Source organism: Bos javanicus, chromosome 9 (assembly GCF_032452875.1).
Source record: "Bos javanicus breed banteng chromosome 9, ARS-OSU_banteng_1.0, whole genome shotgun sequence".
Classification (NCBI taxonomy): Eukaryota; Metazoa; Chordata; class Mammalia; order Artiodactyla; family Bovidae; genus Bos; species Bos javanicus.
The window spans coordinates 73,355,762-73,379,398 of record NC_083876.1 but is presented as its reverse complement, the minus strand read 5'-3'; the positions used below and the strand labels follow the sequence as shown (position 1 = coordinate 73,379,398).

Sequence of the window (23,637 nt, the reverse complement as noted above, 5' to 3'; positions counted from 1 at the left end):
TCCCTCTTATAATCTATTACAGATCTAAATTTTGAAAGATGTCATTGGGAAAACTTCCCACCAGTCATTCCAAGTTGTAAACTGCCCTTTAGATAGTGGTGGAATTGATTGCTCTCACTCCCCCTGTCTTCTGACTTGACGGTCAGCGTGTCCTTTGCTTCAGAAGTTCTGTGATACCCTAACTCTGCTGTCCTCTTGTTTTGTCAAGCACTCCAGTGTTTCTCAGCCTGGGCACTGTTGGCATTTGGAGCCAGATAATTCTTTGTTCAGAGGGAATGTGTTGTGTATTGTAGGATGTTGAGCAGCCTTCCTGGCCTCAACCCTTTAGATTCCAGAAACACTAACCCCCTCTAATTGTGACAATCAAAAACGTCTTCCAGACATTTTCCTTGGGATCAAAATTACCCTACCCACACCTGAAAGCAACTGCTCTATTTTAATAGAAATATATATAATATTTTTATACATATGGTTATATGTGTTTTTCCTCAAATTACAATTCTGATTTTAAGATCTTGATAAGGAAACTTTGCTTTTATTTCCCCATTGCCTGCAAGTATGTAAGTAGTGTTGTTGGAGTTACATACTACACAACTTAAAAACAACAACTTCACATAAAGATGTATCCAGGTATGTGAGGCTCAGTGTGATGAATGTGTATAAAGTGTGTCAATTACATTTATATGTCACTTGACTAATCTTTTATTTCCTTTGCTTAAGAAACTTGGCTGAATGCTAATCTTTACATAAGCTGTGGAAAATTAACTATTTGCTAATGTTCTTATTGTTGCCCTCTCCTCCTCTTCATATAGTAAAGATTCTGCCTGCAGTGCAGGAGACCCAGGTTCCATCCTTGGGTCAGGAAGATCCCCTGGAGAAGGAAAGAGCTACCCTGCTTAAGTGTTCTTGCCAGGAGAATTCCATGAACAGAGAAGCCTGGAGGGCTGTAGTCTATGGGGTCACAAAGAATCAGACTTGACTAAACACACACAAAAACATTGTTCTTGATTGTTACTACTTAGCAATCCCAATAAGGTGATCTGGTTGTCCCTGAATTTAACATGGTTCTCCAGTTGACATAAAAAGGGAAGAGTCTTTTTCTACTTGAATGTCTTTTTTTATTCTCACAAACCATGTGTACAGTGAAAGCCCTCTGAACATATTGGAACAGATTTGTCTTTTATCACTCCCTTACTAAATGTTTTAGCACTTGATGAGTCTTTTCTTTCTTTTACTTCTGTTTCTGCTTCCCCGTTACTTTGGGTATGTTTAAACAGCACCCTCCTACCCACCGCTGTATCTCCCAGGAAGGAGAGAGGGTGTTTGATCAACCTCCAAAGATTGGCATCTCACTTGTAAGAAAATGCTCTCTCCCGCCAACTTGCAGAATCACTGACCAAAAAGCAGTTTTGATCCCAAGATCACAGTAGAAAACAAGCCTGGGCCAAGACCATGAAGGCTATATATTGCCCTGTCCTTAAACTCACTGGCAGGTTCAGATCTAAATTGCACTTCAAATTGAATTTTTCCATGTGAATCATCTTATTATATGAGTCACATTTTTTATCACAACTTTTGTAATTACCTCAAATACCATGTATATTTAGTCTGCTACAGCCAATAAATGTGTACCTTATAAATGTCAAAAAAAAATTGTGATTTTTGCTTGGGTATACATGATTGAAGAAGACAACAAAAGAACAAATTTAAAAGCAGCATGACCAAGCAATTGTGTTTAAACTAACATGAACAGATATACATATGTACACATACTGAGATAATGAGGAAGAGGAATAAGGAATAAGACTGAGCTGCAGAAAGGCCAGCTGGAACCTCCATTTGTTCAGAGAAATCTCATTTTCTCCCAAAGTCTTGTAGCATATTGTTTGTCTCTTACCACATTTATCACCTACTTCCTTAGTGCCAAGTCATTTATACGTATATTTGCCCTCAATAAATTATGAGCCTGGTAGTTACTGTGTCTGTGTAATGTTGTTTGTTGGGAGGGAACTTGAACTCCTTAATGGATAGTGCTGGCAAGAATTGACATTCCAACCAGAGGAAGGGAAGAAGGCAAGAAAGGGAGGAGACCATAGAGATCACAGCAATCCATGCTTACCGGCTCCTAAACCAAGTCAGCTTCATACACACAAGGCAGGGTTTAGTCCTGAGCTCTCCAACCCCCGCAAATTACTGCTTTGATATATGCTAGAGTAATAGTTCTCAAACTGCTAGGCTTCAGAATCTCCCTGGGCACTTGTGTAAAAACTACCAGTGCCCAGACTCTACCCTAAATGTACCAATCTTTGCAAGATAATCCTTTACATTTCTGAAGGCCCCTTTGTAATGACAGAGTTACAGAATTTGCTAGAGAATGTTCTTCCAGCCTCATCAGTGGAATAACGTATCTACGTCAGGCTCTTTGACCTCAGAGTATAAACTTCCAGTTGACCTGACTGAATAGGAGTCTATAAGCCCTTACACACAGCCATGTGAAACTAACAGGAATCAACTTTGCAACATTTGTATTCCTCCCAAAGTCCCCATCTTAGTACTGTACATGTAGGATATTCTCAATGAATGATTATGATTTGATTGAGACAGAGCCCCCCAAAACCTCATACATTTGTCAAGGAATAAGATTATGAAAGGTAGAACTAAGACTAGTAAAATAGTAATCTGGTGGGTGCACAGAAGCCGTGCTGGAAACTACACCATCAGTTCTCCTCATTCACAGTGCTTCTGTTCTATAAATTTACCATGAACGCTGAATTACTGAATTCTAAACCAGAGCTCCTAGAGCAAATGGAGGATTAGGTTCTTGAGAGCCTCTGGTCACAAGATTTTCATCAATCCACCAATATATAACCTTGTTTTATATGTATGTTGGTGTAAAACCACTTTAACTAATATAGTCGAATCATTAAAATTGAACTCATGGAGTACAACTTGCACGTGAACAAAGCCTGACTAGCACGCAAGGTTTATCTGGGAGGCACCTCAGCCCTCTTGCACTTAGTCACATGGGTCAGCACTTCAACAATAGGCTTAGGGTTCCTTTAAAACGGCAGAATCACCAACAAAAAGCACAAAAATGTGAAAAACATGTCACTAAATAGATCAGGAGAAGGACACTTGTTTTCTGTATGAGAACTGATACAAGAAGTCAGAGCATTAGAAACATGCCAAGGCATCAGGAGGTTCTAACGTTCCTCCCTCATCTGGCACATGTGCCCTGGGCAGCTCACACGTATCACCACTCTGCACCAGTGCATGTATTCAACTGCAGAAGCACCACACAGGTTGATTTGGAGATTACAAATAAATTTTAGCAAGTAGGCAAATTTGCAAATAGGGATCCACAAATAATGAGGATTAGCTGTATTTTGAAACTTTATTAAAAGTACGAACTCAGTCGCTTCAGACTCTTTGCAACCGCATGAACCGTAGCTTGCCAGGCTCCTCTGTCCATGGGATTTTCCAGGCAAGAATACTGGAGTGGGTTGCCATGCCTTTCTCCAGGGAATCTTCCCTACCCAGGGATCAAACCCACGTCTCCGGCATCTCCTGTATTGCAGGCTGATTCTTTTACCACTGAGCACCAGGGAAGCTGCTAAGAGTACATAGTTATTTTATAAAACCTGTTAATCTTTATAATAAAGATGGAGACAGAAAAGCTCAGGCATAGAGTCAAATGGAAAAATGTAACCTGCAACTCCAGCTTGGCTCAGGTGTATGACTTTTGTCTTCTATTCTTGATGTAAATAAAAGAGCTAAAAGTTCCTTGAAGGCAGGGACTGTGTCTCATTTAAAATTGAGTTCCCAGCATCTAGCACAAAGCAGGTATTCAGTAAATGCTTATTGAATGAAGGATCAGATAAAGAGGAGCAGCTGTACTGAGATGTAATACCGGGATGTATTAATCTTCCAAATCAGACCTGACCTTGTCGAACATCAGCAGTGATGATGTTGCTCATGAGCAGATGGTCAACAGTGTGCAGAGGGCTGCAGTGGACTTGATAAAATTGCCACGTCTCCCTCAGTCTCCCAGTTTCCTTCCCACATCACTCATCTAGGAAATAGTTCAGTCCCAAAAGAGGCACCAGCTGACTCAAAGGATTCTTTAGTTTGCAGAATTTTTTTTAAGCGGGAAGAGGTGGCATTCTGATGTTTCCTGCCTTCTTGGTTATCTGCGATTGTTTTTTTTTTTGTTTTTTTTTTTTTTATTTTATTTACTTTTCGCTGCGCTGGGTCTTCTTTGCTTCTCGAGCTTTTTCCCTAGTTGCAGTGAGAGGGGGTTTTCTCTGGTTGTGGTGTATGGGCTTCTCATTGCTTGGGTTCTCTTGCTGCAGAGCACGGCTCTAGGCACTTGGGCTTTAGTAGTTGCAACATATGTGCTCAGTAGTTGCGGCTCCCAGACTCTGGAGCACAGGCTCACTACTTGAGGCGCAGAGACTTCGTTGCTTCACAGCATGTGGGCTCTAACTGGACCAGGGATCGAACCAGTGTCTCCTGCATTGGCAGGCAGATTCTTTACCACTGAGCCACCAGGGAAGCCCCTGCCACCAGTTTTCACTTTCCCCAAACCAGCTCTTAGACCGCCAGGAAATAGATGCATGAAAGCAGCAGTCCTTTAGCAGTTTGATGTCATACACATAAATGGCTCTTCGAGTGTGTGACTTGGCATACAGGTCTTCCCAGTCCTCAGCCCTGAGAGTAAACCAGTTGTCTATTTCTTTCACGTCTACTCAGGAATCTCATCACTGCTAAAGAAAAGCACGTAACTGTGGTGGTTATCTCTGTGTCATATTTGATTCCCAGCCTGAGTGAGGTCCATGGTCTTGATCGTCTTTTTGTTCTTCCTGACTCCCTACCCCATTCTTTAGAGAGCCTAGTCAAAATAAGGTCCACACTCTTAAAACAGGCTGACTTTGTGCTTTCTCTGTGTTTCTGTTACTTCCCCTTCCTTCTCTAGCGGCTTTCAGATCTCAAAGAAAGATGTACCCTCCTTTCTACGGCCGACCTCTCCACTTGTATTTTGGGTCCTTTTCCCCTCCCACGTTCTTCTGGCCCTCACTCAACCAATGATCTGCATCCTCATCCCTCCACCCCTCTGGTGTCTTTGATGTTTATTCATTTAACACACATACATTGAATGCCTGCTATCGTCCCATAGAACTGTGGTAGAATGTCATCTGGGTAGTGTAGTGGTGAATTAAACAGAAAAGGTCCCTCACCTTACAGAACTTACAGCCTGATGAGTGAAAGTAACTGTAATTAATGAGTCATAAAACTAAACATAAGCAGTGAAAGGACTGAAGGGAAGCTGTGAGGCCTTGTGGTGAGAAGTGGATGGGTTAGTTTTTATGAAGGGCGGAGGCGGGGAGACCAGGAGGATACATTTGAGGTATTAGAAGCAGCTTGTGCAGAAGCCCTCAAGTGGTCAGAAGTGCTCCTCAGAGAAACTGAAAAACCAGCTGGTCACAAGGGAAAGAGACTCGGGATAAAGCGCGGGATGGACGCAGGGATCATTTTCAGCAGTTTACAGGCCATGTAAAGAAATGCATAGGCCAGCATCCTGGGTCATTAACACCTCTGCTTTTTTCTGTTTCCTTAATGTTTGTAACAGTGCGCTTACCTCTCCTCTGTCTCATTCTCTAACTTTGCTTGATACCATAAAACAAGCCTTCATGAAAATATACATGCTGCATCTTTTTTTTTTCTCTAATACTTCTTTCTGGATTATCCTCTACCTCTATAATTTCAAATAGTTTTTTTTTTTTTTCTGGAGCAAAATGTTTAATTTTTTTATTTTTTAAGTAAACTTTTCATTTTGTATTGGGGTATAGCCAGGAAGATCCCCTGGAGAAGGGAAGGTCTACCCACTCCAGTATTCTGGCCTGCAGATTCATTCACTTAGATATCATTCTGGAATCTCTGGTCCAATATGCCCAAAACCAAATGCAGTTTTAAAAGCCCAATTTTTTCCTCTCTCCTCCAGTGTGTCAGTGGAATTGTCATCTACCTTCACCTTTAAGTAAGGAGTTCTCTCTCTCTTGAAAGAACAAATAGTCAAACATCAGGGGTTTTTGCAGCATAGTAGTCTAAGTGTTTTGATAAATTTCTATATGTAATGCAGGAAAATAAATAGAACTGGCCCCTGACCTAAGCTTATGAGGTCAGGAGATGCTTTCCAATGGGGTTGATTTCTAAGTAGAGTTTTGTAGGAGGAAGGGCATTCCAGGCAGACTGAACAAATACTAAGGCATGGCACACAGGCTGTCACAAATACTTCCTCATGGCTGGAGCCTAGGCTGCAGAGTTAAAAACAGGTAGAGCTGAACCTGCATACGGGGCCAGGATCAAGAGGATCCTATATGGCATGTTAAGGAGCTGGATTTGATCCTGAAGGCACTAGTGAGCCACCGAAAGATTTAAAACGTGGCGGATGGCATGATCAAGTCAGTTCTTTCAAAAACTCGTTCTAGAAGATCTGAGACTAGAAGAAGGAAAATAAAAGCAGTACTGTACAAGACCAGGAGAAGCTGTTGTAGCAATCCAAACCAACATAATCAGAAAGTCGGATGTGGTGACAAAGTCCATGTGAAGGAAAAGGAACAATCTGAGTTTCTAGGGTGACCACCTCTATATGTGAGAACAAAAGGGGGCTTCCCTGTGAGAGGCACGACGTGTCAGTACCTGTGCGGCAGCCAGTGCAGCAGAGACGGACTGAGAACTCAGCTTGGCGAGAGAGTTCGGAGGCAGATGTATGGTTGCAAGCGTATTTTCAGAAAAACTACTGTATTTGCAACATTTGCTGAAAACTAAGGAAACTGCCAAATCATTTTGAAGAAAATTGGAGATTGAGGTTCAGGTTATGGATTTGGAAGTCGTTGGCATAAGCATATGGGTTGAATCCATGGGAACAGAGGAGTATACGGAAGGAAAGAACAAAGACTAGAAAGCGTGCAGAGGCACCAGTTATTTTCAAGTGCGCACTGCAGGAGAGGAGCCTGGGAAGGATGCCTGTGGAACAGCCCCCAACCCCTGCCTGGGGAGTCACCAGCTCCCATACCCCCGTCTTTACTGCACTGTTCACCTGCCTACCAGAAGAAAACTATTTTCTGTTCCTAATATAAAAGTTGAGTCGTGACTTATCAGCTCAGAAATCTTAGTTGGTACTCTGTTTGCCTTTAAAGCCCAAATCTCATAAGTTTTAATCTAGCTCTCATCCTTCAACGTTTGAATAGACGTTCTGACCAGTTTTTCCTCATCTCCCAAATCATCCTCCTTGAGTACACTGCCTTGCACACACAAAGCCTCCAGCCTCTGCTTACCCCGGTTTCTCCAACTGTATAGTTTTTGCACCACTCCAGTGATCACAGTTTCAATTTATTCCTTAGGAGTTAGCTAAATGTTTCCTCCTCTGAGAATCCTCCTCTGAAGCCTCCAGTTGCAATTCAGGGCTTCTGTTCCTTTATATCTGCACATTTCTTTTCTCTTTATTGTAATTTGGATCTTCCTCTGCCTCATTGCTTATCTCCATGCCTTTCCCTGTTAGAGTATAAGATATTAGAACCTGCTTAGCTTTGCATCTCCAGGGTGTGTAGCACACTCCTTGCCCCTAGAGTGGCGTTCTGTTAAGTATTTGGCATAACATCTTACAGAAAAGCCCAAACTTTTTGGCCAACTCAATATTTGTTGTTCCTACCTGGCATAATTAGTATCCATAACTACAAATCATGAATCAAGATGAAGGCTAGAAGGAGCTTCCCTGGTGGCTCAGTGGTAAAGAATCTGCCTGCCAATGTAGCAGACGTGGGTTTGATTCCTGGGTCAGGAAGATCCCCTGGAGAAGGAAATGGCAACCCACTCCAGTATTCTGGCCTGGAAAATCCCATGAACAGAGGGGCCTGGCAGGCTACAGTCCATGGGGTCGCAAAAGAGTCAGACACGACTTAGCGACTAAACAACAACATACTTCTAGAAACTACATCTTCATAAAGGAATATTTGGTTCTTAAGGAAAAGCATAATTGGAAGATTGAGTGCCAAATACAGCTCATAGAACCAATAATAAATTCTAAAATCAAAGAATCAACAGCAAACTTATATGAATATTTAAAATCATAAAATTATGCCCCCCATCCAAACACAACTTTAGCAATAGAGAAAACCTAAAAGAGTTTGTCTAGTTGAGCAGTTTGTAAACTCTTCTCGGTAGAGCCCTGTTCCTCCAGGCTCTGAGGATTCAATCGAAGGAGGCAAGGTTTTCCTGGCCTCCAAACCTCAATTCACCTAGAGAATTTCTAGGTGTTTAAGTGTTTGTATGTGAAGCTTTCAAACAAAATTGTATTGAAACAGAGCTTAGCTGTTAAACTAAGCTGTTAAATCAGTTTGAATACAGAATTATAACCTTCAGGCTACTTCTATAATCTAGGTGACTCTGGGCCTCCATTTCCTCATCTGTAAAATGCAAGGATGGTGCTATGATAGTTCACGCTTTTATTCTGAGTACCTTCTGTGCTTTTTCAAGTAGAAAACAGACCTCAGGAGAAAAGTGGCTTCCTTGGGGCACATAGAGTTAAGAACAGAATCAAGATTATAATTTAACCAACAGCCCTAGTTGTTGGGCTTTTTTTGTCTTTTAAAAAAAATTCCTACAAAGTGAGTATAAAAAGAAATTGCTGTTATTAATTCTTTGGAAAAGGTAGGTATCAGGAGGTATATAAATAGCACATGAAAATAAAGCTATATTGTATCATAAATTTGCCTTATTTAAAGCTGGTGTGCTACTGCAACAAACATTGATCAAATATCTACCTAATTTTACATTCATTCTTCAAGGTTATAGAAATACTTGGGTGAGTTGTTTGCATGGCCTATTTCTCTTTTACACAGTGTTTTTATGAGTTGCTTCTCCTTGGTAAATCATGTAATCAAGGAAGGCACTGAAAATTATTCCATTAATCATTCCTTTCATGTTTATCTCACTACATCTAAATTTATGAGCATTACTAGAAATCGTGAGGGTTTGGGAAGCAAGAGTCTATATATTCTGACCCTTTCATTCATCTCCTCTGCTTTGCTCATCTTCCTCTCTTCATCCCCTCCTCTCCATTATCAAGGGTATCCATGAAGAGGAAATTAAGTCCCCAAACAGCTGAGAGGTGTGAGTGGACAGGAGGGAAAGAAGGGCAGTCATGCTCCTTGGCCTTGATGGTTGGGGGTGCTTACGGGCTGATTGTCTCATAGCCTTGGGGCCTTTTTTGTTTAAAGACAAAGTGAAATAAAACAGCTCACAGAGACACCTCATTCTTCCCCCTCCTTCTGCCTCCATGAATAACTACCCATATGGCGCGCTGCTGCTGAGACCAAGGAATGAGTGAGTAAAGGTGTTTAGAAGTGAGGTTTTGGTCCTAATTAAATAAGTGTCCTTTTACAAATCAGTGTTAAAACTTTGTAATGTGGATCCCTTCTAATTTGTGGTTCATGGAATTTGAACCCAGGTTAAAACAACCTTTGCATCATGAGAAAGGACCTGGACGTGCCCACTATACTAATGCAATAATACAGTAGGAAACTTAACCTGCTTAAGACAAATTTCTGAGGACATCTCAGCACCCATTTCATATGAAAAGTCTATTAAAAACAGATTTGCTAAGACCTGCATGTGGCCATATGTTGTTGTTTGTTTGTCAGGGTCGCAGTACGCAAGGAAAAGTAACACTGACTCAACAGTAATGGATAATTCAATCTGACTTCTCTTCCCTCAACCTCTGGAGTAGACTCAAATTCTGATTAGAGCCATGATTTGGGTGTTTTTTTTTTTAATCCACTGGTTTTACAACATTTCATGTACACAGTTGGCCTTCCTTACCCACAGGTTCTGCATCTAGAGAGTCAACCAGGCATGGTTCACAATTACATGGGAAAAAATTCCAGAAAGTTCCATAAAAGCAAAATGAATTTACCACACTGGCACCCATTTATTTAGCATTTACATTTTATTTACAACTATTTACATAGTATTTATATCATATTAGTTATCTATATGGCGAAGGCAATGGCAACCCCCTCCAGTACTATTGCCTGGAAAATCCCATGGACAGAGGAGCCTGGTGGGCTGCAGTCCATGGGGTCGCTAAGAGTCGGACACGACTGAGCGACTTCACTTTCACTTTTCACCTTCATGCATTGGAGAAGGAAATGGCAACCCACTCCAGTGTTCTTGCCTGGAGAATCCCAGAGGCGGGGGAGCCTGGTGGGCTGCCGTCTATGGGGTCGTACAGAGTAGGACACGACTGAAGCGACTTAGCAGCACCAGCAGCGGCAGGTATTTATAAGTAATCTAGAGATGAGTTTAAGTATACAGGAGGTTGTTAGGTTATATGCATACTACACCATTATATAAGGCACTTTTAGGATCTGTAGATTTTGGTATTTGGGGGGTGGAGTGTCCTGAAACCAATCCCCCTCAGATACTAAGGGACGATTGTATATGTGTACATTTATTTAAGATGTTACTCTTACATTGGGCAAAGAGATAGAAGTAATAATTAGACCATGTAAAAGAAGCATCTTACCATGAATTTGATTGCACTGTTTGGAATTTATTCCATAAGCCTGAGAAAAAACTGAAAAAATTAGGTTATAATTGATGCTTTCTGAGAGGTTTTGATAGTTTTCTTCTTGATGAGTTGGCTTAAGGGCAGGTAGACTATTCTGCAGTCTGCATTTGTCCTTGAATTTAAATTTTCTGTGTACTTGTACCTTTTTTCCCAAACACATTTTAACTGAGTCAGATGATCTTCAAATAGTTGAGAAAAATAAAAGATTGGTTCTTTTGATGTTCTTTAAAACACGACAGCATCCACCTCTCACCACCAAGTCTCCTTGTCCTTTAACTCTTGTTTTTATTACATGCTTGATTTAAAGCTATATAGCCAGCAATAATATCACATAATTATGGTCCAGAAAAGTACAAAATCCTCTTGAAATCTTTATGATAAGAAAAGGAATACTTGTTTAAAGGTGCTCAGTGCCAAATCTGGCTGAAATCTGATTGTGAAGGAGGAAATCTAAAAAGGCAAAGCAAGTTTCAGTAGAGATAAGCCTGGGAAAGCAGTAGTTACTCAAAGAAGTTAAGACTGAAACAGAAAGTTTTACTCCTTTCCTTTCACTTCATTTTTTTTTTGTTTGTTTGTTTTCTGGACTTTTAAGAATTTCATTAGATAGTTATGGTATATCTCTTTCATTCATATGTAATTCAAAGCTTTAACACAGTAACATGTATATTTTCTACGTGAAGTTTAAGTAGATCATTTCCATAACATGTAATTATCTCTAAATAAAATTTCCAAGTCTGTTTTATGGCAACATTGATTTCTAAAATACTGTCTCATATCAAACACCATTGTTCCAAAGTATACTTTGATTTGGAATGGGGCTTTCCTGGTGGCTCAGGTGGTAAAGAATCTGCCTGCAGTGCAGGAGGCCCGGCTTCAATCCCTAGATCGGGAAGGTCCCCTGAAGAAGTTAATGGCTACCCACTCTATTCTTGCCTGGAGAATTCCATGGACAGAGGAGCCTGGCAGGCTACAGTTAATGAGGTCACAAAGAGTCGGATACGACTGAGCAACCAAGCACAGACAAGCATAGAGGAACCCTCTAACTAACTCTCAGTGTGCTTATTTGATTTCCTCATGGAGGTGCCATTAATAAAACAGACTGAGCAAAATTTGTAGAAGATTTAAAAAGCTTGCAGATTCAGAATTTTACACATAGTTCAGTGTGTGGCTTCATGAAAATATAGAGTGTAGTGGGAAGATTACAAAGGAAAGATGCAATGGTGAAAGCTAAACGCATAACTTGAGTAATATAACACAGCATTACTGGCTTAATTTAGGCTGATTCACAACTGACTCTTTTTGACACAAACCTAAAAGCTCACTTCATTTACAAAGAGTGCTTAACCAATCTGAAGAGCTGTTTCCTTTGGTTTTCTATGGGAGTGAATACATTATGCTGATAGACACTTGTGTTCTGAACAGGCCTGCTCTCTACTCATTCAGCCAGTTGGTGGGTTTTCAGCATGTGAATATTGCCAGTGTTGTCTTCTGTGATTTGTGACTTACTCTTTATTTTTCTTTCACAGCAGTCATTCAAGTCCCAGGATTTCAGACTGAGCTCAGAGTCTACGGCACAGTAAGCAGCTTTTCCTCCTAAATAATTTGCAGTGATAAATAGTCGGTGTTTCTTTTAAGGACAGTTTCTCCTTTTCTCTCTTCATAGCACCACTCTACAAAAGTTACGAAAAACCCGTTTCAAGGCATTACTGTGTAAAGGCCTGTATAAATTTATATAAATTTACTTATATATATATATATATATATATATATATATATCCTTGTACATTTCTTACAAACGCCTTAAGTATTTGAGCAGTTTTTAAAGTGTTTATTTTAAAAAATCTCTAGGAAGTTTTTGTATTTTTTTTGGTACTTGCTATTAATATATGACTTAATACACAAATGGAAAATCTCTTTTACCTCAAAAAAATTTTGAAAACCTTTACAAAGTACGTCTCAGTTTTTATCATTGCAGAGCATATTGTACCTAATTTGAGGCCGAAACTTCATATTCATACATCACCAGCAAACTATCACCTGAATGTAACAACCTTGAACAGCTCGGGTATCTGCCGTGCCCTCCCATCCCACGTCACCATTCCCACATCTGGGTACATGCTTCCACACGCATACACACAGGGAATCCATACCAAGTGTCCTTCAGGAAAACATTTATTCAGGTTAACCCTGCTAAACCCACTCCAGTATTCTTGCCTGGGAAATCCCATGAACAGAGGAGCCTGGTGGACTGTAGTCCATGGGGTCACACAGAGTCAGACGTGACTGCAGCGACTTGGTCCTCCTGCACTGGCAGGCTGGTTCTTTACCACTAGCACCACCAGGGAAGCCCATCTAGGACTACGTATCATTGTATATCATATATGAAGCCCGTGTTGCTTCAGAGCACGGTCACTCATCATCACATTTGAGTCTCCGCATTTCCCTGCAGACCATTGCTCTTGCCCCTCCTCTGCATGTGGAGAAACATGACCTGAGAGGTAGGAAGAAGCAGACCCCGTCCCAGCACACAGATCCTCTGCTTCCTAATCTGCGTTCTTCCCATACTTTCACTCTGTCACATGACACAAACACATGTTCCGGGTCTTTCCGCTTTTTGTCTTTTATTTTATCTGCAAGGTATGTTTTCAGTAGCAATCTCTGAATAATTGAAAGTTTACATAATAGTTGATGAGATAATAACTGACTCTGAGGAGTGTATACTCAATGACAGATCACACATATGAAAAAATATGCTGGATCAGTACAGACAAAAACTCCGTTTCAACAACCAGAAGTGATCATATTTGAATACATTATGGGAACAGTGCTGTCTTTGAACATGTTTTATAAAATATTTTAGAACTTTTACCTAAGATGTGAATGAAAGATTCTGTCCTCCGTCTGACCACTTTGGATACATATCTTCAGATGATGCGAAGATGCCACATAATGCTCTCCAGATGAAAATTCAAAAAAGCCTCAAAAAGCATCCCAGCATGTCAGGGTAGCTAGGCTTCTCTTTTTGAACCCAGAGTACTTAACAAGCTTCTGAAAATAAATCTTCATGAGAAGTTCAGTTATGTCTCAATGCTCAGGTTCATCTAAGGCCTTTGGGCTTTCCCTATACTCATAATTTCTTAGAATTAAGGATGAATTGACATTTCTCATGATTTCAAAACTGTAGGCGACTTGAAGATGGAAATGCTATAGCGCAGTATGTAACAAAGTCATTTCTTTATTTCTCTAATTTACTTAAATGAGTCCATTGTGCCCAAGTAAATGGGTAGAAGCTATTTTTTTTTCAAATTTTATTTTATTTTTAAACTTTACATAATTGTATTAGTTTTGCCAAATATCAAAATGAATCCGCCACAGGTATACATGTGTTCCCCATCCTGAACCCTCCTCCCTCCTCCCTCCCCATACCATCCCATTTTTTTTTGTTGTTTCTTTGCAGTGTTGCCATTCAGTTCCTAACATGTGTTTATTAGCTGATTGACCAGGCTATGTAAATGAGCCACATACGACTGCCTCTCACCACTTTCTACTTGAATTTCTTGTCTCATTTATACTTTGAATTTTTTTTTAAAGAAATGTCAGTCACTTCTGTGCAAACAATCTTTTCACATTTTAGTTAAAGCTACACTCTTGTACTAAGAAGAAATTGTATAGGTTAATTTTAAGCCTTTTTCTTGAAAGTCTTAAACTTTTACCTTTTGTATCTCATGCGTCTATGACGTGTTTATCTGCTGCCCAAGTCAGAGTTTTTTATGAAGCTTCTACAAATATGTTTTAATCCTTAAATAATATTAGTGTTCCCTAGTTGCTAATGTATCTTATATTGAGTTTGGGGGTTTATTTTGAAACATAGACTACTTTACTTCATTAACAGCTTTGATCAGAGAGAATTTAATTCAGATGATCAGTAATATTAAAGGCCTTTATTTGTCAACACTCATATGTGAACTGAATAAATAAATGAAATCTCTTCTTAATATAACGATAAGTGTTAACTCTGATTATCCAATCTCTCCTCCACTATATATTTTTCCATCTTTATGATCACCCCATTCCAAACTCCTTCAATTTCTTCTTCTTTTCATGAGAAGAAATTAATTCTTACCAAGTGTCAACCATTCTTGAATAAACATTCTCCAGGTTACTACAAGCTATTGGCTAATTTGAAAAATTTTTTGAAGTTAAATTTTAAAAAACCATTTTTTCCAGTTTTCCCATAGCTTATTTGAAGGAGAAATTTTTCAGAAGTCCTTCCACCACTGTTTTTGCTGATGTAACTCAGATGTTGAGTAGACTTACTAGTAAAGCTATCAGGGCCTGGAGTAGAAGATTTTTAACTACAAGTTCAATGAGTCTAATGCAAGTATGGCCATTAAGGTTATATATTTCTTATATTGTTGTTGTTTAGTTGCTAAGTCACGTCCAACTCTTTGCGAATGCATGGACTGCAACACTCCAGGCTTCCCTGTCCTTCCCTGTCTCCTAGAGTTTGTTCACACTCATGTCCTTTGAGTCAGTGATGCTATCCAACCATCTCATCTTCTGTTGCCCTCTTCTCCTGCCCTCAGTCTTTCCCAGCATCAATATCTTTTCCAGTGAGTAGGCTCTTCACATCAAGTGGCCAAGGTATTGGAGCTTCAGCTACAACACCAGTCCTTCCAATGAATATTCAGGGTTGATATCCCTTAGGATTGACTGGTTTGATCTCCTTGCAGTCCAAGGGACTCTCAAGAGTTGCAGCACCACAATTCAAATGCATCAGTTCTATGGTGCTCATCCTTCCATATGGTCCAACTCAACTCTTACATCCATACATGACTACTGGAAAAACCATAGCTTTGACTGTATGGACCTTTATCAGCAAAGTGATATCTCTGCTTTTTAATACACTGTCTAGGTTTGTCATAGCTTTTCTTCTAAGAAGCAAACATCTTTTAATTTCATGACTGCAGTCACCATCCACAGTGATTTTGGAGCCCAAAAAGATAAAATCTGTCACTGCTTCCACTTTTTCCCTTTCTATTTGCCATGAAGTGATGGGACTGGATGCCATGATCTTAGTTTTTTGCATGCTGAGTTTTAAGCCAGTTTTTTCACTCTCCTCTTTCACCCTCATCAAGAGACTCTTTAGTTCCTCTTCACTTTCTGCCATTAGAGTGATACCATCTGCATGTCTTCTCCCAGCAATCTTGATTCCAGTTTGTGATTCATCCAGCCTGGCAATTCACATGATGTACTCTGCATACAAATTAAATAAGCAGGGTAGCAATATACAGCCTTGACGTACTCCTTTCCCAATTTTGAACCAGTCCATTGTTCCATGTCCAGTTCTAACTGTTGCTTCTTGACCTGCATACAGGTTTCTCAGGAGACAAGGTGGTCTAGTATTTCCATGTCTTTAAGATTTTCCAAAATTTGTTGTGATCCACACAGTCAGAGGCTTTAGTGTAGTCAATGAAGCAAAAGTAGATGTTTTTCTGAAATTCCCTTGCTTTCTCTATAATCCAACGAATGTTGGCAATTTGATCTCTGGTTCCTCTGCCTTTTCTTTTCTTCTTATATAGGCATTCATAATCTGTGTCTTACACAGAACTTTTCCATTTCATGCAAGTGGTTGAATTTATTGACATAAAGTATTCATAATATCCCCTTATTATCTTTTTAATATGAATAGAATCTGTAATAATGTTGCCTCTTTAATTCCTGGTGTTGATAATTTATTTCTTTACCCTGGTTTCCCCGGTCGGCCTGGCAAATGATTTATGAATTTTTTTGAAAATAACAAGCTTTTTTCCATTGATTTCTCTTTATTGTTTATCTATTTTCTGTTTCACTGATTTCCACTCTGATCTTTATTTCTGATAATTTTTTTTTTGGTTTTTTTTGTGTGTGTTTTTTTTGTTTTGTTTTGTTTTTACCATTGAAACTGTTTTAATGTTGCAACTCCAAAATGCAACAATCATCAGCTTGTAAAGACCCAAATTTCAAAAATTCATTTTAATTACTCCTTCATACCTATTTTACAAAATAAAGGCAGAAGACATTTTAAATCCTCCTTGTCCTACTTGTGCTATCTATGTTCCTAATTTGTTTTCTATCACTACAGTGTATGTTGCAATTCCCATCAAATGCTATATAAGAAAAAATAAAATAAAATATTAACCTCTGCTTCAATGTACAGTTTCCAGAATCTGCCAGAACTGGGGAACTGGGCAACAAGGCGTTCATAAGTCTTCCGTGCTTTGTCTATAGGTTGATTCTGTGCCTCTCGAATGAGAATGCTCCAAGCGTCAAGGTCATAAGGATTCTCTTCTAATTTCTTTTCGGCTTTCTTCACCTTCTCTGGGACATACTCAGCTGCCTGCTCCGTGGCTCCGTCTCCTGACATGGCCTCAGCCGATTAGAATTACGAACTGGCCCGTGATGCCAAGCTAGAAAAGAAAAATTAAACTAAAAACCACCCCAAACCAGTAAAGTTGCCCCCTGCCCTGTGGAGCCAGACGGCCAACACGAATCTATTTCCGATAATTTTAAGTTGTACTTTTTAGCTAGATTTGTTAGGTGGGACTTGAACAATGTTTAGTCTTGGACTGTTTATTCCTCACCACTGATAAAAATCCCTTTTAGATATTCTACCTAATGCTTTCTGAGTTGTGAGGTTTTCCGTCCTGGCTGATGGAAGTAGGTACTGTCCCTGGCCTCAGGACGTGTCCTCAGATGTGTACGTTCACCTGTACTCTGCTGAATATTCGTACGGGACCCTTGCAAGTCTTCACGTTCTCCCACTCTCTCCTCTCTGGCGGCCTGTGAACTATAGCCTTCCTGGTCTCCTCAGACTCCTAGCCCTCGTTCAGGGAGTCCACCACGTTCCACACCATTTTCATCTCCCTGTGCTATAGCCTGTAAACTCTCAAGGCAGTAAGCTAGGCGATCATAGGGCTGATCTCATTTATTTTCCATTTCTTTGTTATCACTTTCTTTTGTTGCCTGTGGTTCAAATGGTTTCATATGTTTTATCCAATATTTGTGGTTGTTTTAGGTGAGCAGTTTACTTGGTCCATGTTACTGTATCTTGGAGGCAAGCAGAAGTCCAAATGTTGTATTTTTCAGGGCAGCTTTCTGTTAGATTGTATGTACATTATAAGGAAAAAAAGGTGGAAAGGATCACTCAGTCTGATTTTTCTGCAGTGGTTAGGAAAAGCCAAAGATGTAAGAGCATTTAAGTCTTAAAAACCATGTAGAGACAAGGTGAACAAAAAAGAAAAGGACCTAGAAATCAGAAGAGGGGCAGGAGCTAAGGCACAATTGCATGGAGGTGCCTGGAATACCCGGAAGCCAGCAGGACACCCTATGACTGGAACAAAGTGGGGTAGGGAAATGCACAGAGCAACAATACTAAAAAAAAATGTTTTAAACAGTTTTTAAAATAATATTTAAAAAACAGAAAAACAACTGCTAGCAAGATACAGTGCAGGTCCACCATGTTTCACAAAAATGTATGTGTCATATTTCTTTTGAATCTCTGGACCACAGCCCCACTTCTTCCAGGGCTTCCCTCCCCTGGTACTGGGATAGTGGTTGCCTCCCTGAGATGAGTCATCCACTCTCCACTTTACCGAGTCCTGTTGTGTCATTCCTGGGCTGCTTCCCTCGTTCTCCTTATCACCCTGGCATCACAGACATTTGAGTTTTTTCTGTGACGCTAGCGTGTGGGTTCCCTGAAGATAGTGAGCTATCAGTGCTTTTTGGGTCAGAGCTCCACCTTTCCTTTCTGTCTCCTCGTTTTCCTACTTTCTAAATGTGCTCTATTTGTTCTTTCATCTTTGTGACTTCTCATCTTTTCCTTCTCAGTCTTCTGACTTCACTTCATTTACATATGTGTGTGCTCAGTCATGTCTGACCCTTTGTGACCCCAAGGATCATAGCCCACCAGGTTCATCTGTCCATGGAATTTTCCAGGCAAGAGTACTGGACTGGTCACTATGCCCTCCTCCAAGGGGTCTTCCTGACCCAGGGAACAAACCCACATCCTCCTGCATTGGCAGGCAGATTCTTTACCACTGTGCCTGCTGAGAAGCCCTTTACTTACACGTCTCCCTATAGACTTCTCTAGCTGCTGTAACAATACCAGAGACTTGGTGGCTTAAACAATGTAAATGTATTTTCTCATAGTTCTGAAGGCTGGGAATTCAAGATCAAGGTTCCAACAGGGCTGAGTGCTGGTGAGTCCTCTCTTCCTGGCTTGCAGGTGGCCACCTCCTTGTCATGTCCTCACATGGCCTTTCCTGTCTGTGTGTGTATGGAGAGAAAGAGCTCTCTGGTGTCTCTTCCTCTTTTTATGAGGACACCATCCTGTGGCTTAGGGCCTCACCCTTATGACCTCATATAACTTTAATTACTTCTTTAAAGGCCCAACCTCCTTTGTAAGATGTATTAACTTTGGGGGTTTCAACCTGTGAAAGACACAATTCAGTCCACAGCAGTCACTGTTCAGTCCTCTTTATTGCTTCATTTTTAAATTCTCATACTGTTTTTTGGGCTCTGTCATGATGTCTTCCCTGATAGCTCAGTTGGTAAAGAATCTGTCTGCAATGCATCTGGTTTGATCCCTGGGTTGGGAAGATCCAGTAGAGAAGGAATAGGCTACCCACGCCAGTATTCTTGCAGTTCCCTTGTGGCACAGCTGGTAAAGAATCCACCTGCAATGCAGGAGACCTGGGTTCGATCCCTGGGTTGGGAATATCCCCTGGAGAAGGGAAAGGCTGCCCACTCTGATATTCTGGCCTGGAGAATTCCACGGACTACGTCCCATGGGATTGCAAAGAGTCAGACACGACTGAGTGACTTTCATCTTCACTTGCTTTCACGATGTCTACCACCATTCCTGGACATCATAGAGAGGAGACACTGCCTTCCATTCTTTGAATTTCCCTTTTTTCATGATTTCTGTATTTTCTTTTCTCTAACATAATTTGCATTACTATATATACATCCATAAAATGTTTGTCTTCTATGTTACTGTTAATAGGAAACCATTTGAAACACTGCATTCCCATTTCACAGGTTGGGATATCACTGTTTTCTTTACGTAAACTTCTTCATCCCTTCTTTGTCACTAAGGGATCTCCTGCACTTTTACACACACACACACACACACACACAATTTGATAAATTTTCTGGTTTTTCCAAGGGAGCTAATATTTTTCTGGGATAAGTAGGTTTTATTTTATTCTTGTCCCTTCATACAGTAGAAAAAGGAGCCCAACCAGCTAAGGTTTGTAATCTCTACATTATTCTCAGCAACTCCCTGCTTCCCAGACACATATATAATCACTCATGTAGTCTGTTGAATATTTTTCTCTCAGATCCTCCCATTTATCTCCCCTTTTTATTCCCATTGCCACTTCGCTGAATCAGAGCCCCATTTGAGCTGTTGCAGAAGCTTTCTCACTAGCTTCTTGTCTCCACTCTTCCCCTCCTGCAGTTCTGAGCGGGGCAGAGAACAGAGCCAGGAGGACCGAGGACATGTCATGAACACAAAGGGGAAGAAGATGGAGCAAACCAGCCGGAAAGTCACCCTCATTGAGGTGAGAGGAAACCAGGAGAGAGTCACGTCACGGAGTCCATGGGAAGGTTTAGGAAAAACCAGGAGAGAGTCATGTCACGGAGTCCACAGGAAGGTTTAGGAAAAGCATAGTGAACAAGGCCACATGTCAAAGAGAGCAAAAGCAAATAGGGACTGAAAAATGCCTTTGGGTTTGGCAGCCAAGAGGCTGTGGCCTGGGAAAGGAAGGTTTTGAATGAGAATCCTGGAACGTGAGTCAGATTGTCTCCAGCCCACGGGGAGAAGACCTGTCAGAAGAGGCCACTTCTCCCAAACATTGGACTTGAAAGAAAAGGCTGAGCAGTAGGTAGTAGAAAACACAGGATATAAAGAAAATCTTTATATCGGAGGGAATTACAAGAATATTTATAAGCCAAGAGCCCCTTGAGAAGAGCCGGTCAATGTACAGTATAAGGGGAATAACTAAAGAGGAGAATTTGAGACAAATTCAAATTCAGGACTACTTTTTCCACTGAGAGAGGTGAGTGGGACATGATGATGTTTTCTGGTGAGAGATGAAGAAGAACAGGAAAGGACTTTCTAAAGAAGGTGACCTCTGTTTTCTCTATTAGCAGAAGAGAAGTTTGGCTATTAAAAGTGAAATGTTAAGCTCTATCACATTATTCTCATCATACAGAAAGCTTATAAGTCAATAATTGTAGGATCATGAGTGTTAAGGAATGACTTTTTATTATTGATATCAGAATTAGAAAACATATTTTGAAACAGGTTTTTAGATCTAAATAACAGAATCTTTAAAATCATTTATGTCAAAGAGAAAAAAATGTGTAAGCAGAAGCTGTAAAGAAGATCCCAGTGACCTGGGATCAGGAAGAATTTCACAAAATATATGACAAAGGGTTAATACCCTCAGCATATAAAAAGCTGTAAAAAATCAAGAGGGAAAAGATTATCAATAGGAGAACTGACCCATAGGATACATAGAACATTCTTAAAGGGATATATATATATATATATATATCAGTGAAAATCTGAAATATGTCCAATTCCAGTGATCAAAGTAATAGAAATTAAATCAGTAAATGAGATGGTATTTTTCCTTCATGAAGTGGCAGCAAGCTTCAGACTTACACAGCCTTGTGTTGATGAGAGTGTGGGGAAGTGGGTTTTCTCATATACTGCTGGTAATAATATTAAAATAATCCTTTGTAGGGTATAGATTTTTCTTAAGTTTTCAAATTGTTCATATGTTTTGACCTGACAGTTCTACCTCCAAGAATTTACTGTAGGAAAGTATTTAAGTGTATATGTAGAGATTTAATTAAAAGGCTACTCCTTCAAGTTTTCAAAATGGAAGGGAAAAAATCAATTTCTATGAATAAAGGATTGATTATGAAATAGAATACCATGTGACTATTACAATAGTAAAAGTATTATAGAAGTATTTTCATAGACATAGAAAGATTGATGATAAATTTGTAAGTTAAAAATGAAAGGTGATAAATTTGTAAGTTAAAAATGATTATAAAATAATTTTTATATAACATACATAAAATATGGAACAATATACATCAACAAATGTGAGTGGTTATCTCTAAATGATGGAACTGTAGTGATTTTTTATCCTTCATTTTACAGTGTGTATTTTCTGATTTTTCTACTCAGCATATTTTGTTATATATACTACTTGATCATTTCTTTTAAAACAAGAATAATTTCAGAAATTTTCTAATACAGCCCTTTCTTTCTACATATAAAGAAATTAAGGTCTCAGACCCAGAGTTTAAAAGTGCCTGAACTAGGACTCGATCTTCTGGCTCTGAGTTCAGAGTTATTTCTGCTACACAATGCTTTGCCTTTTAACTCTGATTAAATGGTAATATTGGGTTGGCCAAAGAGTCTGTTTGGGTTTAACCCAGTACTTTAAGGCAGGGGCTATAATATGCTCACATTTTCTCCCCCCAGTAATTCTCCTAGTGTCTAGCCACACAGCAAACCTTTGGGGAATACTCACTGGATTGAGTTTCTTGTGGAATAGGGCGCAGTATTTTTATGAATCTTATTTTTCATACCATACACACAAACACTGACCTGGTTTCCTATTCATTTTTAAAACCCTGCTATGAAATCTTCCTTTCTCTTTTCATATGATTTGCCTTTAAAAGGCCCTCACTTTGTTGCTCTCCCTTTGTTACATTATGGGGTTCCTTAATGAGGAGATGCGCAGAGAAAGCCCGGGTTCGCATTCATTCCAGCGTCTTGGTGAGATGGCATCTAACCCCTTGGCAGCAGGCCTCCGCCGTCTCCCAGGCGCTCAGTCCCTGTGCCGTCAGCAGCCAGCATCATGCTGCTGAGGCCCCCTTGCTGGCGCCCTGTTATTTGTCCAGGGTGTGCACCTGACTCTCTCTTCTCTTTTTCCTTTTATTTTGTCCCCTTGCTCCCTTTCATAGACAGTCTTTGATATTCTGTATTCAGTGTTCCTTCCTCTTCTTAATCTGAGTCATTTCACATAAACGTGCTGTCTTCACTGCCTACTTTAGCTTATTCTAGTTCAGTTTCTCCTCAGGTTCCATCTCCTGAGGGTCTTCCTGGCTCATCTGTTTATAATTTCTCACCGTTCAGTCTTGCCCCATCTTATGCAGCATCCAGCTCACTCATTTCCAGCTGTTCTCCTCTCCACTTCCCTTTTCTGTTTTTCTTCCTCGTTTTTGTCCTGCCGGTATCATAAACTCCTCCTCTCACTGTTTTGCCTTGTTAGATCCTCTGAGATTCTTTACCTCTCCCACTGTTTCTTACAGATGTTTATAGGCTCCCTGGGTGATTTGAGCCTCTTTCCCCTTGTTATCAGACCCTAATCTGAGGCAAACCTTACATACTGTACCTGTATACCCACCAGGACAGAATGATGCCCTTTTTCACCCCTGGTAAGACTGTACCTTGGCACACCATACCTGCACCATTTTAAACTCTACCTCAGTTGCGTTTGTTAGCATGTTCACTGGAAACATTTCAGGGCTTCTATACATAGTGCTAATTTAGCAAATTTAAAATCAGGAAACAAGGACTGACAAAGGATTTTTCCCCCTCGTGTACATGTTTTTCATTTATTTAAGATTGGGCCATAAACTGTAATGGAAAAGAATATGAAAAAGAATATATATATATATATGTATGTGTGTGTGTGTGTGTGTGTGTGTGTGTATAACTGAATCACTTTACTGTATAGCAGAAATTAACACAACATAGTAAATCAACTATGTTTCAATAAAATAAATTAAAAAAAATAAAAATAAAAGATTGGGCCTGACCTTTAAGGCACAGATGTTCCCTAACCCTTCTGGTTAGGGTTCGGCAATGGTTATTAGCGCATCCTTCTTTCCAACGTAATGCTCTAGCCTCTGCTTTTCTCAGGAGTGATCAGTGG

The 23,637-nt window shown here is 40.0% G+C and overlaps 2 protein-coding genes and 1 long non-coding RNA gene across 11 annotated transcripts in view; 1 reads left to right on the top strand and 2 right to left on the bottom strand.

The window, feature by feature from the left end:
- Positions 1-23,637, bottom strand: part of LOC133254063 (uncharacterized) — a 252,562-nt gene that overhangs the window by 159,725 nt on the left and 69,200 nt on the right. The window lies entirely within an intron of this gene.
- The window catches only part of AHI1 (Abelson helper integration site 1), a 219,722-nt gene that overhangs the window by 193,397 nt on the left and 2,688 nt on the right, over positions 1-23,637 (top strand). For 4 of the 9 annotated variants that reach the window (XM_061428058.1, XM_061428059.1, XM_061428056.1 and 1 more), the window contains 2 exons: positions 12,157-12,206; positions 20,133-20,235. In XM_061428058.1, the coding sequence (XP_061284042.1) occupies positions 12,157-12,206; positions 20,133-20,235 (153 nt within the window). Of the gene's footprint in view, positions 1-812; positions 2,663-12,156; positions 12,207-18,820; positions 18,871-20,132; positions 20,236-23,637 lie in introns of those variants that run through there. The other 5 variants (XM_061428061.1, XM_061428057.1, XR_009738557.1 and 2 more) reach the window with 4 other exon arrangements.
- LOC133254061 (cleavage stimulation factor subunit 3-like) lies at positions 16,631-17,146 on the bottom strand. Its single transcript, XM_061428065.1, has one exon. The coding sequence runs from the start codon at positions 17,034-17,036 to the stop codon at positions 16,773-16,775; it is 264 nt and encodes an 87-aa protein (XP_061284049.1). The 5' UTR covers positions 17,037-17,146; the 3' UTR covers positions 16,631-16,772.

What these genes read in the sequence shown, in the direction of transcription:
- LOC133254061 (XM_061428065.1), bottom strand. Translation starts at nt 17,036, where the DNA reads ATGTCAGGAGACGGAGCCACGGAGCAGGCAGCTGAGTATGTCCCAGAG.